The following is a 16,389-nucleotide window of genomic DNA, read 5'->3' as shown; positions in this document are numbered from 1 at the left end:
CAAATATACTGATTAGATCACCCACGGCTACAAGAATACCAAAGGTAAAATTTGTCAAACAGCATGATGTTCCTTGTACTGAGAAATTACCTGAGTTATTCAGTTATTCATCTGATACTATGGTAGACACTCTCGTTATGAGGGCTCAAATTAAAATGGAAAGGTCTGAGATGGTTTTCAGAGAAAACATGTTCAGAATAACAGAAAAAAAAAAAGAATTTTATAGATATTTTTATTTCTGTTTTTACAGACTTTTTGTCACAACAAAGTCAGCAAGAGCATCTTTTTTTTTTTTTTTTGTCCATTACATTGTAGTAATTCATTTGAAAGCAACCAAGAGAGGACAGCGACCATTTCATAGCGTAAAAGCAGAGGCAGTTTTGACATGCAGCGAAACAGGCGGGGCTTCTAACCAAAGGCAAGGGGAATACCAACAGCCCCTACCATCCAGTTTCAACTCCAACCCCCATTTATCCCTCATTCAGAGCCACCAGAGCCCATCAATTACAAAATACACGGAGAAGCTGCAACGAAAAAGAAATCTCACTCCAGGGGTGACAAAATGAACCAATTTCTAAAATTCCTCATCCTACTACGTGATGGTTAACGTTGCTTCAAAAAGGATTCAGTAACAAATTTCTAAGTGGTAACATTCAAGTCTTTTTCTAGTTAGCCAGCATGGTGATTGGTCAGAGAATACAGAAAACCTTTTATGCATTACCAACGTAAAATCTGTCAAAAAACACCGTTTGATATGTAAGTGATTCAGGGCCAAGTAGAAAAGGAAAATCGGACCTTTGGATCTCTCTCACCCAACATTCCCAAAATTTTAATATTGGACTGGAGGGACAGTTTGGTCTATTAAAAAAAAAAAAACTCAAGGTAAAGGAAGAGGCCACACATGATGAAAGGTTAATATAATGAAATAACTTTACAACCTTTCTTTTCAATCTATCTAGTATAGTACAGTGCAATTACTGTTCATGAGATTAAGCCCTGGCCACACAATACTTTTACTGAAGTTGTAAAAAAATATTAACACACTATTGATCTTATTGTCATTTGATTACTTTACAGTTTTAAGAGACAACTGCAAATGAAAGAGGTGTATTTAAGTGATAAGCTTTGTGTTTACGTTACAGAATTTGATTTCTAGTCTGCAGTGTTTTATTAGGATCCAGGAATGAGAGCACTCCCCCGGTGACTGGTCCCTAAGGGAGACATAACTGACAAGTCCTTCTGTTAAATGGCTAGAAACAGAGACCAAAAGAAGAGAAAATCCTATCCCAAAAAACTTGGGGAAAAGAAAAAAAATAAAAAAATAAAAAACAAGGTAAAGAAAATCACCAGACAGACAACATGACCGTCCAGCAAACAGACAAAAGCAGTGTTAAGACAGAGGTTGATAAGGGTAAAAGGAGTGAGTCCATCTTCTGTCAGGGGACCACTGCATCCATCTGTCTGTCTGTTCACCCACCTGTCCAGCCACCTCCCACACTGTGGTGTCTCACTTGAGCAGAGCCTTTATAGCATCGCTCTCGGCAGCCTCAAAGGCACTGATGCCGTCCGGTCCTTTCCGGTCTTTGTCAGCTCCCTGTGGAGGAGAGCGAACATGAATATGAAATATGCTGAGCAGGTGCATCAGGACCTACTCACATATGGTCAGGGGTTAAAGTGAGGAGCAGATACCGAAGTATCCAACAAAATAGTTCCAGGCCCAGGCAAATTAATAGGATAATGGGTTAAAACCAACAGCAGGCAGACAGCAGAGTTCCTGAAATGGTTCCTGGTTTACATGGGGTGACTGTGGCTCAGGTGGTAGAGCGGGTTGTCTGCTAATAACAGGCTTTCTATAATGCTTCCTACAAATATTCTGCTAATGGTCACAAGCCCTTTTGGGCAGCCACCCTGGCATGCTACAAAGAGTACAATATTTAAACTTTGGTCACTTTTACTTTCCTACAGCTCAGTCACTAAGCACTTCAGCCTGTCTTCACCCAGACAGGACATGCTAAACAAAGTAACAGACACAGAGTCACAAATCCATTTCAGCTCTGAGGGATAAACAGAATGAATGTGAAAGCGATGGGAGTGGATGCAATCATTCAGATTACTAAGGACTAAAAAAAAAAAAACAAAAGTGTAAGAGAGGGATGAGACGTGCAACATGTTGAATGTACATATAGTGACAAGATATTTAATGGGCAACGAGGGAATGGAGGCGCATGTAGTGGAGAAATGTCCCTTTGTTACGCCTGCCAACTTTAGCCTCTTAGCAAAGGGCTTAGAGAACCAAGGCAGAGAGAGTCTATTGTTGCGTGGAGAAGCAGGGCATCAAAAACAATGTGACCCAGTTCAAGTGCCCTGCAGCGTGAGGATGATTGTCTGGGTGCAAATTCCATGCCACGGGAGCAACAGAGCGCATCCCAAGCAAGAGACTGGGATGCGCTCAGCAGGCAAGGCCTCAATTATATTCCCTTGTGGATGTGCACACAGACGGCTACGGATACGTAGTTATTCTTATTATACTACCTTCTAATCTGCTTGGAATCCATGATTTGGTGCCCTTGTAGCGTAATGGCTGAACATTCACAGCAGATCAGTGGGTAAACAGACCTCACAGACCTTGCGTACGCCCTCTGAAGATGAAACATGGACCACTTGCTTGTTCGTTTTTTTTTTGTTTTTTTTTTGTAAAGAACAACTACAGAAAACTGGTTACAGGATCATATGTGCATGCTGTATACTTTAAAAGAGAAATGTTAACAACTTATTGGCTTTTTTTGCTGAAAATCAGATAAGAAGATACCACCTTCAAGTCACACTAAATATAAAGCTGCTGTCAGCCGCCGACTAACTTAGGTTAGCACAAATTAACCCTCTGTATCTTCTTTGCTTAATTTGTACAAAGTATAATAAAACCTGACATCAAGTTTTCAAAGTAGGTGTGCAGTAGACTTCATATTTCTCAACAGACACTGTGGTGTAGCAATAGATTCAAATCCATAAAGTCATGAGAAAAGTGTGAAATGTAAGCTTTTCTCAAAAAGGCTGTGGTGTTCAGGTCTTCAAATTTCGAAGAGGAAGACATGATTGTCCTCCCTTATTTTATCTGCAGATACACAGAAGGTTCCTTCAGTGTAATTCATCCTGTCAGATACAGGACAGATTCCTGGAGGAAAACCTGAATCCTTCTCCTCTGATAATGTTTTAATGTTTCTCTGATATGAACTGTTGTTTTATCCACGTGTAAAAAAAAACTGCGCTGAACCAAAGTATAAATAGTGAAAACGCTTTTGTAGTGTCAGTTTAACTTTTCCAACAGCTGCCGACTCATTCATATCAGGTGTCTGGTAACCAATCATTGTGCTCTCCATTCTGCTGGGTGCACGGTGGGGGGAGGACAGGAGGATAGGAGGAAGCCCCCACCCCCCTGACTCCTTTCTTCAGCTCCAGCTCTGGGGAAGTCATTAGAAGCTGCTTCAGGACCATACCAAGCATACCTCGTAGCCCACTCTACAGGCCTCATTTAGATGGCAGGAAACAGCGTTACACCTTGACCCTTTCACCATCAATACCATGCCTGCCTGGGAGCAAACAAACCATCCATCTGACAGACACAATTATATATCTTGGGTATACTACCATTTCTGAGGTAAAACAGTCTCATAATGATCGTTCCCTTCTGGTCACCACAAATCTACGTTGTCCTAAAAAAGTACTGTAGGGGGTCTGCCACAGATGGATTCCCCCTATGGGTATTTATGATAGAGTTACAATAACAGCCCTAGGCCTGACTTCTCCCCGTTACTGACTCTCAGTATACACCACGATATCCCCAGTGGCCATCCAGCTCAGCGGCATCCTCCTGACACCACTTACAGTAATGAGCTTTCCCCAACTTGAGTAACGACCCCTTATGAACACCTCAGTGTCCAAACATTATCCAGTCACAGAGAAGTTAGTGGCCAAGTGAGACACGACCTAATGAATAAGAATAGATTCCCAGGGTGTCTCCAGTCAAACTAAGATGCATCATCATCCTGGATTACAGAGCCATACAAAGCAGCACTGGGTCAGTAATGTAATGCAACCGACCTGCCAAGTGTCCATTAAGTTTTCATTATGCCACCGGTGAATGGAACTGAAAGGTCTCCCATGCATAAGTCTTCAAATATTGGGCCAGAGCATCACTCAAACCCTATTTGAAATGCAATGCTTAGATCAGACTATTGACCTGCTGGCAGCATTCAAACACTGCCGACCTGTAAGAGGGAAAAGTTTATAACTCCTAGAAATATATATATATCTATATGTATTGGAGCAGGCAGTGTCTGCTAGAGTACTGGCTGAGCTGAAGAAACTAAGGATGGGTTAGGCATCAGCACACTGCGGTCATTTTTAGGCTAACTGGAGTTTAGAGCTGCAATGCTTAGGAGATTAATTGATTAGTCTATCGTCATATAGTTCATTAGCAACTATTTTCATGATGGATTAATCAGCTTAGTCATTTTTCTAGCAAACAGGCTGAACATTCACAGGTTCCACCTGCTCAAATGAGAGGATTTGATGCTTTTCTTTGTCATACATGAAAGTAAAAACTGAGTGTTTGCTTTTTGGTCTGATAGTTGAATTGAACAAGCAATTTAGATGCAGGACGTTACAATGAGCATTTTCTTTTACTGTTTTCTGACATTTCACAGACTAAACTATAAATCAAGAAAATATTCTGCAGATTCATCTTGTGATTCTGCAAAAGTAGTTTATTTGAACAATCGTTTTCTAATAAACTAAAAATTGAGTTTGTGAAATCTTTTATATAGCCTTTTTGTGTGAATCACAAAATGCCTGTTATACTGCACATTATAGAGCAGAGCTGAAATCTAATTTTACTCACCATTAGTATCCCTTTCTTAGGTATACTAATCTAATCTAATACAATGTGCAGAAGACACAACTACAGGAGCAAAACAAACAAAATATATAAGCGAATTTAAGCCAAGTTAAATAGATTAAGTTGGCAAACTCCATGGGAAGATGATATCTACTAACCCGTTTTTTTTTAAAAAAAGAGAGACCAATTTCTACAGTGTAACATGAACACACTCAATAAAAGGAGGTGACTTTATAGTGTAAAATTTCAAAGACAAGGCAATAAACAGAATCTGACCTGACAAAACAATGCCTCTTTTCATCCTAGGTATGTGTTCATGTGTATATGCCGCTGTGTGCCCTTTTATTGTTGATTTAAAATTAACTGGCTGGCCTCTGCAGGCTGTAGTCAGCACTCTTGGCCGGGATCTTATGGCTGGGTCACCTACTGGGGTTAAAATGGCCTTTCATAATCCACTGCCACCAACAGCATAGCATGCAGTCTGGGGACACTCGGTCCACGACAGGAGAAAACCCGTGGGTTTGTTCATATCTTCACCTCTCACCATAATCCCTGTGCAGATGAGCTATGGCTGCCTGTCTTGTTTCTTACAATACCACAGACAAAGGATTTTCTTAGAAAGGTCAACCCAAAGGCCTTTCATTTCCAATGCAGAAACAGCACTTGCATATCTGCCTATTTCAGGTGTAGAGGAGTTTCTGGCTTTCAAGAGGATGTGCTGCAGCTGTGGACATTTAACCTGTAGCAGGGGAAATAGAGGAAAATAACCGCAATCAATAATGAAGTCTTTTAACTTTTTTTTTTCATAAAGAACAGTATGCTGGTTCTAAACCCAAAACCTATCATTTTGGGGTGGCAGCGACATGTGACAGTGTGATATTAAAAAAAAAAAAACAACAACAATAAAAAGCATCATCTGTCAGACAGCTCAGATATGAAATTGAACACCAGCCTGCATTTTCTCATTTTTGGTAGACCATAAATCAGACAATCAAGGAATGACTCTACGTCTCGTAATCACAATAATAAACAAAGTAAATACAGGTTACAGACAATAGCTGATAGTGACAGACCAGAGCCTAAGACTGAAAAAAAAAAAACATTGACAGAGAAGCTATAGTTCTGTGTTAAGAAGCTACAGACAGAACCTGCCCGTGCTCACCAACATTGTGCCAGCAGATTTTTATAGCAAAGTACTTGCTGAGTAGTAAACTGTTGTTTTTTTTTCCTGTTGGCACTGGCTTCTTCCTTCAGTTTATCTTTGAGCCAACAGCACTGACGGCCAGCTGACTGCAGTAGCCAGCTGCCGGCCAGCTGCTGGCCAATTGCGAGCTGCTGGCCGATTGATGAGAGGGCTGGGGTGAGCGGCTGTGTTTGTGAAAATGGGGAATTAGTACAGCCAATGCCAACAGGAATAAGTAAGCAGTGGAGCATCACCTAAATATCTCTCTAACCTAATATCAGTGTTTCCCGTACATTATCACTATTTCCTCTTTTTAAAAGTCTACGTCAAATTGCATTTGAAAAATCTGCCTGAATTGTGTAAATGTGACTGTACTGTGTGTATAAAAGAAAAAACAAACTTCCCTAATCGGTGGTGTGACTGAGCTTGTGAATGCCCCCTCCCCTCTTCCCATTACTTTTGCTGAGCCAAGATGATGCTACTGTGAAACAACTCTGTAGAGGAGCTTTCATTTACCCTGCCTCATTTAGCCTGGCTGGGAACAGACAGCTGCTCACTCACCCTCAGCCCTCAAATATCTATCTCTCCTTCTCATATCCACATCTTGGTTTGCAGCAGACTTTGACTGAAAAGCACCGCGTCACACTGTCCTTTAAGTTTTAGGGGTTTCTTTCACTGTGGCAGACCTCGTGCCATTAGCTGACTTTCTAGTAAAAGAGTAAAACTAACCAGTGATTCCTGTAAATGATGTGAAACCTGAGATTATGTTTAAAGCTATGCCGTGCCCACACCTAAGCTCACATTCTTTGCATGGATTGTGCTACAGATATAAAATGAATAAAGATTTAAAATCAGGACATTATCAGCTATACGCACATTTTATCCTACTGAAAAACCTTCAGTTTTAAATGACAGATGAGTGCCAGACACAAAGGCACGACTGAAGGAGGTACTGGAAGACAAGTAGCTATTGTGCGCCCCTTTTGTGTGACATTCATCGTTCACGGGGGCATTAATTCCACTGCAGTCTGGCTCATTTGGGCTACAGAGAAACAGAACTCCACCAGCCTACATGAACAGGAAATCTGTCATTTATATGCATGTGACTGGTGTGCACGCACTTCTGAGTCAAACGTTCAGGTAAGATGTGGAGGAAGAGGCACTGACTTTCCAAAAGAAAGCTCCTCCATCTACAAATGAGGCTTTCTATTTGACTGTAATGGAACAATACAAATCTGTTTTCCACTGCTGGATGAGGCTGGCTTGATTTATTATGGTATGCTTGTTCAGTTACATTACAACAGCCAACGCCAGCTGTGCCTGACACCGTACTGTTTCTCTGCTCACAGCACTGACTCTGTACGCACAAGCCCGTGTGCATCTATCTGACAGAGGTAGCATTTAAGATAGTTCCAGAGCTAAACAACTGGGGAAGGCGGAGATGGAAGGACGGGGCAGAGATTTAGATGGAGTACCCATGAATGAAACTGCTTAAAAACACAAGTGAACACAAAACAAGTGAACAGCAGCAATACTGTGCGATGCTCTATGAACATTCCAGCACAGCCTCCACAGGACTGTGTTAAAGGGCCTTTTGTCCAATGAGTTACCTCATCAGCACTCATGGCTCACATGGAGCCTCTGACACATCAACATGCACTGATGGGTGAAGGACACCGGGACACTTCTGTGTGTGTGTGCAGATGCATGTATATGCATGCACGAATGCATGCTCAAAATCGGAGTACCAACCTTTTCTAGCAGGACCTTGACACAGGAGAGGTGACCCTCGAAACAGGCAGAGATCAGAGGAGTGAGCCCATGTTTGTCAGGAGCCTGCAGAGGGAGTGGGAGAGGTGTGAGTGGGAGACATAAAAACAACAACAAAGCAGGAAAAACAAAGAGAAAAGCTTCATATATCAGCGGAGCATAGGCAGAGCCCAAATCTTACATAAGGGCACATACATCTTTTTATCAAAAATAAGAAACTAGAGACTTATGGGGTCACACTAGCCACAATGCCCATAAGTTCCCCATTGAGTGGATACAGATCAATCTACTACCACAACATAAGAACAAGTTACTGAGGCTCAGGGGGGCAATCAGGCTAAATGTGAGGTCTGGCAGGTCTAGACAACTGTCTCAACCCGTTCTAATAGAATGAGAGAATGGACAGGCTGAAATAGCATAGGACAGCCAGTTTGCTTTTGTTTAAACAAACTGATAATGTTCAAATAACATGAAGCAGTTTGACAATGGGCTCTGATGATGTGGGGAAGCAGACACTGTTCTTCTTTTTGTGATCACTGCAGCCCTTGGGCAGCAGGCAAATTAATGCAAAGAGAATGTGATGTGAGATAGTTGCTAAGGTTCTTACATTGACATCTGCTCCCTTAGAAATGAGGAACTCCACCATATCTGTCTGACCAGCATCTACAGCGTAGTGCAGAGGCTTCCTCCCACCCTCCAGGGTCCGGTTTACATTCTCAGCCTGAAAGAGAGAAAAACAACATTGACAGGGCTGAAATGAATAACAACACCAGTATTAAAGGGAGATGGGAGAGCTCCCTTTTAGTTAAAAGAGGAACAATCACTATCAATACAAAACTGAAATTTAATGTCACACAATTACACACATGCCATCATCTCCCCATCACTTCCCTGTTGAGGTGATGTTAGACCTCAGGCTGTCAACCTTAAAGCCACAAAAAGACAAGAACGCTCACCACTACCCTGTGCAATTACTTTACCACACTAACCAGACACACACACACACACACACACACAAAGGAGTGTGCACCAGGTGGCCCTCCAAATTTCCGACAATACCTTATGGAAGGCATACCAATCAATCAATCAATCACAGCTGTGGCTGTCAGTTCCAACTTTTCTCAAAACTGCATGTGATTAAATAATTGCCTGCATGAAGATGGAGGCAAAAAACATTAATTAGCTCAAGAAAAGGGCCTCTACAAGAGAATATAGGTGCAGAATTTGCTGAAAGGCTCGGGAAGGTACGAGTATATCTTGTTACACAAGACCCCCATATTAAAACACCTGATCTGGGGTTGACAGAGGAACCTTGGCTATCTAGGTCCCCTGGGGCAACTCAGAGCAAATGTAATAAAGCTGAGATGCCAATCAAATGAAGGAATGGGCAAATGAGTAGATTTGGGAGATACTGTGTATTGTTAATATAACACTGATGTGAAATAACATATGATCTGGAATTCTGGTTATAATATATCTTAAATATTGTCCTTTCACACAGAACCTGTTCATGTCTGCACCACTGCCTGCCTCTGACTGCCACTCTCTCACCTTTATCACTAACTCCACTGAAGGTCAACTGCAACACACTGACGACAATTCTTCATTTTACACTCATTCCCACTGAATCCATTAGCAATGATGGATATCGAATCTCAACCCGTTCTAATAGTGTTTAAATGTTACCTCCAATGGCTTCAGTCCCAAAGGCTCATAAAATTGAAATTGTTTCATTTCCACCATAGAGAACGGACAATGTGCTGCAGTTGTTTATAACCAGACCTCTGTAGATAATGAAATGGCTATGAGTTACGATAAAACCACCAGAAATGAGAAAACAATCCTTGTGGATGGAAAATTCACAGTCTAATTCACTAAACATTCAAACATTTTAATCTCGGCTTTTGATTAACTCTCTGGAATGATGGTTTATAACTCAGGTAAGACTCAGACTTCTCCAGGGTCTATGTGTTGAACTAGCTCTAAAGTGCAAGAGTGTCCTGTGCCTGGGCATCTTGTAGTGTGGCTTAAAAACAACTCTCTGTCTCACCAATATGTATTTCTCATGCCACTTGAAAGTTTCAAAAAGATATTTCTGGTTTTTACAAGAAGTATACAGGCGCGTGACAGGGGAACTGTGAACCGGTAAAAACCCAAATGTGAACTCTCAGTCTCAGTGGCTTTCTATGACCTTACTGTGGTGAAAATGTGGGTCTTTGGAACAAAGTGTGCATGTAATTGAAGAGAATTGGATTACACTGCTAGAGTAGTTTTTACAATTTATGCCCCACATTGGGGCATCAGACTATTGGCTGAAGAGGCTGATTGGCTGACATAGTCTTTGGTTAGAGTTTCCACATAGTTATAAATTAAAACTAGAAAGAATTTAATTTTGATTAATTTAGAAAGATAACTGGCTGCCTTAAAGACATGAGGTATTGCACTGTTGTATATATGAATTGTATATCAGAGCAACATATGAAGCATGACTGAGGAAGAATCCAATATGCAAGTAAAACTGTTATTTAACAGTAAGCCAATATCCAGTCAATGCTGACAATGAATGTAGGGCTGTTTGTAAAAGCAAAGATGGCTTCCTCCTACAGAGACGAGCACACCAGCTTGTAATCTTTTCAGCAGAAGCAGGGGACACTTTAACCTCTGTAATGAAGTCTGCATGGCCTAACAGCCACTTATATGTTAAGACGAACAGTTTTCTGACAATCTTTTCCAAACAGATTATGCAGGCTCTGCTGGATTTGCTGTAGTCGTGCCACCATCTCCCTGACTACAGCTGAGACCCCCGCCCACCAACGTTAGCTAGACACTGCCGGAGCCCGGGCCCTTGTTAGCTGGCTAGCAATAGGCTAGCTAGCCACTCTATTGATTATAATAGATTTTGTCCAATAATAAAAGCGTTGTAAACAACCATTGTCGCTGCTGTTGCTGACATAACAAAGGAGCACAGCTGCCCATGGTGTGTACCACGTACCAGCTGATTCTATTGTTGGTTAGCTAACCAACAGGTTGCTCTCTGCGGAAAGTGATGATGGCTATCCTACTAAACATGTTTCACAGACCAGGCCACCACGTTCAAAGTACAACACTAATGACTAAACATTGTACGGCTGGAGCCGTGACAGCTAGCAAAGCACTCATCCCGTGTCTGTTCTCCAGGTGAGAGTAGCGCGGAATGTCGCTAACTATGCTAACTTGGCGTTGTGACTTTATTGTAAGGTCCGCTACACAACGCGCTACGCCTCGATGTGTTTCGACACGAATTCGTGCTCCGTCAAAGCTCCGCAAATACAGTTAGCAAATACACTGCCAAACGTAAAATAATTACATTGCCTAACTTAACGTTGCACAACTCAAGCGACGGTTAGCTCGCTAGTTAGCCAGCGTACCACCTGGCGTTAGTTTCCTTAGCTAAGAAGCGAGAAAATTGTTGCACACACGAATAACCAGCGGGTGTCTTACCGTTACCAGTTTGGTTTTGACCTCGTCCAGGTCCCCGTTCTTCAATGCCCACATCAGTTCTTTATCTCCCATCTTCCTGTGTTTGCTCCGGTGCTGTCTCTCCCCTGTGGTGCTGCAGGGCAGTTGTCAAGTTGAATGCTAGTGCGTTAAAAGTTAGCTAGCTAGAGCTGGAAAACTCTTTTAGTCGTCGGGGGCGAGGACGGTCGTAAAACTCGTCTGAATACAATGTCGTTTTAATACTTGATAGAGCTATCTGCGTTGGATTTGGCGTGTAACTGGGCCCCGCCGAGGAAGAAAAATAGGTTGTAAAGAAGTTCTGAAAGGCAAAGTAGCAGAGAGGGATCCGCCTTTTTGCAAGCGAGAAGTGTTTCCGATGCCGTTACCCGGAAATTGACGTCCAAGGGGGAAACCGGCGTGTTGCATTTAGGTGCCAGTGTTCAAAAGAATAATTTTCACCTTTCCACGGATTTTTAATGCAAAGCAAACGCCACACTAATAGTAAAGACATTACTTACAGTTAATGATAATTATTTGTTTTTATTTCCGATTTAAAAAAAACTATGCAGTCAACAACTGGTCAGTAATTTCGGGCAGTTTAGGAAATTTCTACTCTTATATGGGTCATGACCGCATTATTGTTTTCCATGGCCAAAACAGTGGCCAAAACAGTGGCCAAAGCATTTTATTGTCACCACATCAGTCCTCCACTTCTGCCCTCCAGGACACACCCAGCGCGACAGTACAAACTTTTTTTTTTATTGCTTTTCCTGTTTTTTATGTTCTTCCTGTTCAAGCCGCAGTCAACACATCAAACTCAACACGAGATATGAAAAATAAAAACAAATTTAAATATATTCTTCACTATTACGTTACATTATATTAAGATGATATATTGCCAACACAGTTTGTCTAAACAGCTTTTTTTTTTGTGATAAGTATGTATATATATATTTACACACACACACACACACACACACACACACACACACACACACGCGCGCGCGGTTGTTACAAAAGACAAATGCAAACCAGGTTGACCCAAAAAGGACTTCACATGCGACACGCCATGTTACACCACAATAACATAGAAAGTCTTTAAATAGCTGTGACCAAGGAGACAGTTTTGACACTTACAAAGTTTGGTCACACACACTTCCGTTTTTATTAGGTTTGCTGCTGGGTTTGTGCTACATCATCTCCACATTAAATCAAGAGGAAAATGACTTTTTTTTTTTTTTAATTAATCAGCTGTCGAGGTATATTTTAATCATTTGGATTTATACATTTATTTACAATAAACTGTTTAGACTTTTTTTGGTCATATTGTTCTTTTTTGTCCATTAAAACAAATAAAACACTCTTAGCCAAGTCAAAAGAAAAAAAATCTTATTTTGAAATTTAATGCCTGTCACATCAATCTAAAACCATGCAATTTAGATGCTAATGAACACAAGTGAGAGAATCATTAAGTCAGTTTAAAAATTATTTCATGTGCATGTTAACCATGTGGATAGTGAAAAGATTTTTTTTTTCAGATGACCTGGATGTAAACCTTGTGACAGCTCATCCCACAGTAACATTCTTGAACAAGATACTGAATGTCTTCAGGTCCTGAAGCCGCACCTTCGACCTCCCAGCAAAGATCAATGAAGTACGCTCATACATATGTATGAGAGAGTATAGGCCTACCTCATAGAGCCAGGGGTCCTTATGACTGATGATGTTTTAGCTGAGTGTGGCATGTGCATCATTATTTTCAAGGCACTTGGGAAACCAAAGCATTCAATGCATCACCTGTTGGAAGCACTTTGCACTCTCAGGGCCATCTCCATTGTCATCCACCATTAGAAGAACTCCTCAATCAGTCCCTGATAAATAGCGGATCAGCCACAGCAACACAGCAGGAAACAATCATGACTTTGCCTTGATCTGTAAAGGATCAAGGGCAGAACAAACAAGTTCAAAGCCACGTAACTGTTTTGTTTTGTTTTTTTGCCATGGTGTCGCCACTAGAGCCTCCCACATCCACTCCCTCCCTTTGGAGCCGCTTGGAAAAAACAATCTGTCAAGAGGATGAAGAGGACAATAAAATACACCATTTCAAGAGAATTCAATATGGCAGAATGATGAGGATAAAAATGCTACTAATGAGATTCAGCCCCTCTCCCATACTCCTCCTCCTCACATTACAACATCCCTCCCCTGGACACCTCTCACCTCTCTCTCTCTCACACACACACACACACACACACACACACACACACACACACACTCACACATATTACAGACTGAGCGGCTGAAGCACAGGTATTAAAACTCTTTTATGTGATGGTAATAAACTGTCCTGCATGTGTACATTGAAGATTTTGCACCCAAATGGTAATAAGGACACAGATGATTACTGCCCAGGCTTCCTCTGCTTGTTATATATGACTGAAATGACTCTCAGAATGGGTAATCACTAGTTCATATATGGCTTAAATCAGTTGCAGTTGAACTACTTATGCCTGCAATAATGCATAATAATGTAGTTAGGGCTTTTTAGGTTTTACTGCTTTAGTATTACATATTCTCAAAAGCTATTTTGATCAGAAAAAAAATCTGTAAAGAAGGTTTAAATTACACTTTTGCTGTCCAAATAGCACATATTATAGCTGGTAATGTGGCAAAAGTAAGCACCTGTTATGTGAGTGAACAGCACAATGGGATTTTTTTTTTTTTTTTTTTAATGTACGGATGCCAGAGTGAAAGTTTTCCGCCTGACAGAAATGTTAAAGTAATTCTATCCACAGGCATGACAGCATGACACCTCCATTTTTCAGTCTATTAGCGGCGCTCAGGCAGCAGAACAACAGTGTGCTACTGTGTCCATTAAAAAGTCCAGAGGGGGCTCAACTAAAACACACCCTCTCCTCCCCAGACATTCAAAACATTCCTGAGGATAATACTCAATTGACGGTGCACATGCACTTTCCCATAACCAATAGAACATTCAGGTCCTCACCGATGATTTCAAAAGAACTGATATAATTAACCTCCGCAGTAAGTCAATTAGATATTTTTGCATAGATCAAATAAAACCGTTTCATGAGGATTGAGGCTGTCTGTGCTCCTCAATTATAGATTATAATTGATGCTTTAAGGCTGAAATGGTACATTTTGGGCATGAATTGCACTAATTGTGCACGAATGAGAAAGACACATTGTTGAATGATACCCAGCAGAGAGTACGCAAGACCTTCAGTGAGCGCAATTTTAAAGCAGCAATAGTTTATTAAAACATTTTGAGGCTTTGAGGCTTCATTTGCTGTGCTGAGACTTATCTGTCAGCTGTAATCATTAATTACTTTGCAGATTAACATCTCACATGCAAATCACATAATGAGCTCATAACATGATGTGTTATTTAAGTTGAATATAGTCACCGGCATATGGAGTCATCAGACTAGATACGGTATTAAAATGCTGCTCAGAGGAAAAGGCTTTGATCACATATGACACACTTTCTGCTGCTCAAGCTGAAGGTTATAGAATCTGTGCCAACAGATACTCAGTGCTACAGTTTTTAAAATTTGTGCTCGTCTGTTTGAAAAAAAAAAAAAAGACACAGTCCCGTGTTTTGAAAAAAATAAAATAAAGTAAAAACTTGTTTTTCTGGTTGTGTGTGTTCAGCAGCAGTGAAGACAGTTCAGTGGTGAAGTACGCCACCTGTGGAGCCACATGAGAATGTGCTAATGTGGGACTGAATACCACTGACCAACAAATATGCAATACAATATCAGTATATTTGTAGATTTTATGTTTTTTTAATACAATAGTATGCAACACATCAGTGCACGAAACTGATTTTTTTGGCCCCTTGAGGGCAGTGCAACAAGCTGTAAATACAACACTCACATATTATCACCAGCTGGTCGCTATCATTTAAACATGTCTGACAATTTTAACACAGCTTCAGCACATTTTTCTTTCTCGTTTACTCACCGTGAAGTTGCTGCTAAGATCTGTGTTGCGTCACAGGTTTAATGCAACAGCACCATTACCAAGTTAGGGCTGAAAGCAATTTCTTTGACTCCCAGTAAGACGCCACCCATGATTGATATAGACCTCCATCCTCTCAATCCCAGCTGGCCTCTTGTACTAGGATATTACAAAGGGAGCAAATATGGTTTCTAAACTGGGAATGTATTATGACAGGAAAGGTGAGCATCATCTGGTTTTTCAACTTCACGATTTAAAAACTTTTGATAAAGGGAGTACAACCACAACTCTTTCTGATGAATTCATAGAGCAGGAAGAAAAAAAAAACTCAGTTTGGAAAAGTGAAACTAGAAACTGCAGGAGAGCGTATTATATTTTGAAGGCAGAGGAAACAATAGTTAATAATATTCCATCCAATAGGCCCATAAGCTACGGAGCTCAATCTCAGGAGAAATTAAATCTCTGTCAATGCCAGCAATGCAGAGATAAAGGAGTATTATTTCACGAGGTAATGGACAGTCTATGGTAGATAGTTGCTAATGTAACTACTGTAGATTATACTGTCGAACAGAGCACCCATGGAAACACCAGCACATTAAAGTTAGAGGTGAAGAGCAGCACTCTCACACACTGCTGTCACTGATTTTCCTGAAAAAGGCTGCCTTAGAAAATGTACACACAAGCTGTGATTGGATGATCTGAAGGAGGACCTGGAGCTTTTAAAGACCTAAAGCCATCTGGGTCTTATTTTCAACAAATGGACACCACTAATAGCTAATTCTCTAAATATCCTGTTTGGCTGATCTATCAGAGGCTGACTCCTCTTTGTTAAAGAAAGCAGAATGTGGCCTCTGTGGGCAGACGTGCTGCTTCCTCTGACTCCACATGCTGCCTCCATCCAGAGGTCAGGCCATAGATACTGCCTTCCATAATGGGAGTGTGGGCAAGAGGAAATAAGCAAGGCACAGGACAGGACCTGTCTTCAAGCAGAGACACACTGACATGAACCGCATTCATATCTTCCTAACAGTCACCGTGAGCGTGGGTTTTGAGGCACCGAGGTGCGAAGACACTGCGGTCC

General features: G+C 41.2%; 1 protein-coding gene across 1 annotated transcript; it reads right to left on the bottom strand.

Annotated features, from left to right (window-relative positions):
- Positions 1-252: 252 nt before the first annotated feature.
- On the bottom strand, positions 253-11,700 carry mtpn (myotrophin). Its single transcript, XM_041030471.1, has 4 exons — positions 11,328-11,700; positions 8,455-8,568; positions 7,830-7,913; positions 253-1,594 (listed from the first exon to the last, which is right to left on the bottom strand). Exons 1-4 carry the CDS (start codon positions 11,397-11,399, stop codon positions 1,508-1,510), a joined length of 357 nt encoding a protein of 118 aa, XP_040886405.1. The 5' UTR covers positions 11,400-11,700; the 3' UTR covers positions 253-1,507.
- Between the last annotated feature and the right edge of the window lie 4,689 nt (positions 11,701-16,389).

Source organism: Toxotes jaculatrix, chromosome 22 (genome assembly GCF_017976425.1).
Source record: "Toxotes jaculatrix isolate fToxJac2 chromosome 22, fToxJac2.pri, whole genome shotgun sequence".
NCBI classification, from domain to species: domain Eukaryota; kingdom Metazoa; phylum Chordata; class Actinopteri; family Toxotidae; genus Toxotes; species Toxotes jaculatrix.
Note: the sequence above shows the minus strand (reverse complement) of the source record. Positions and strands in the feature narration are given on the sequence as shown.

Excerpts from the sequence above, each read along its gene's own strand:
- mtpn (XM_041030471.1), bottom strand. The coding sequence starts at position 11,399 with ATGGGAGATAAAGAACTGATGTGGGCATTGAAGAACGGGGACCTGGAC. Across the intron at positions 8,569-11,327 it reads TCAAAACCAAACTGGTAACG|GCTGAGAATGTAAACCGGAC; the intron begins GTAAGACACCCG and ends TCTCTCTTTCAG. Across the intron at positions 7,914-8,454 it reads CTAAGGGAGCAGATGTCAAT|GCTCCTGACAAACATGGGCT; the intron begins GTAAGAACCTTA and ends CTCCCTCTGCAG.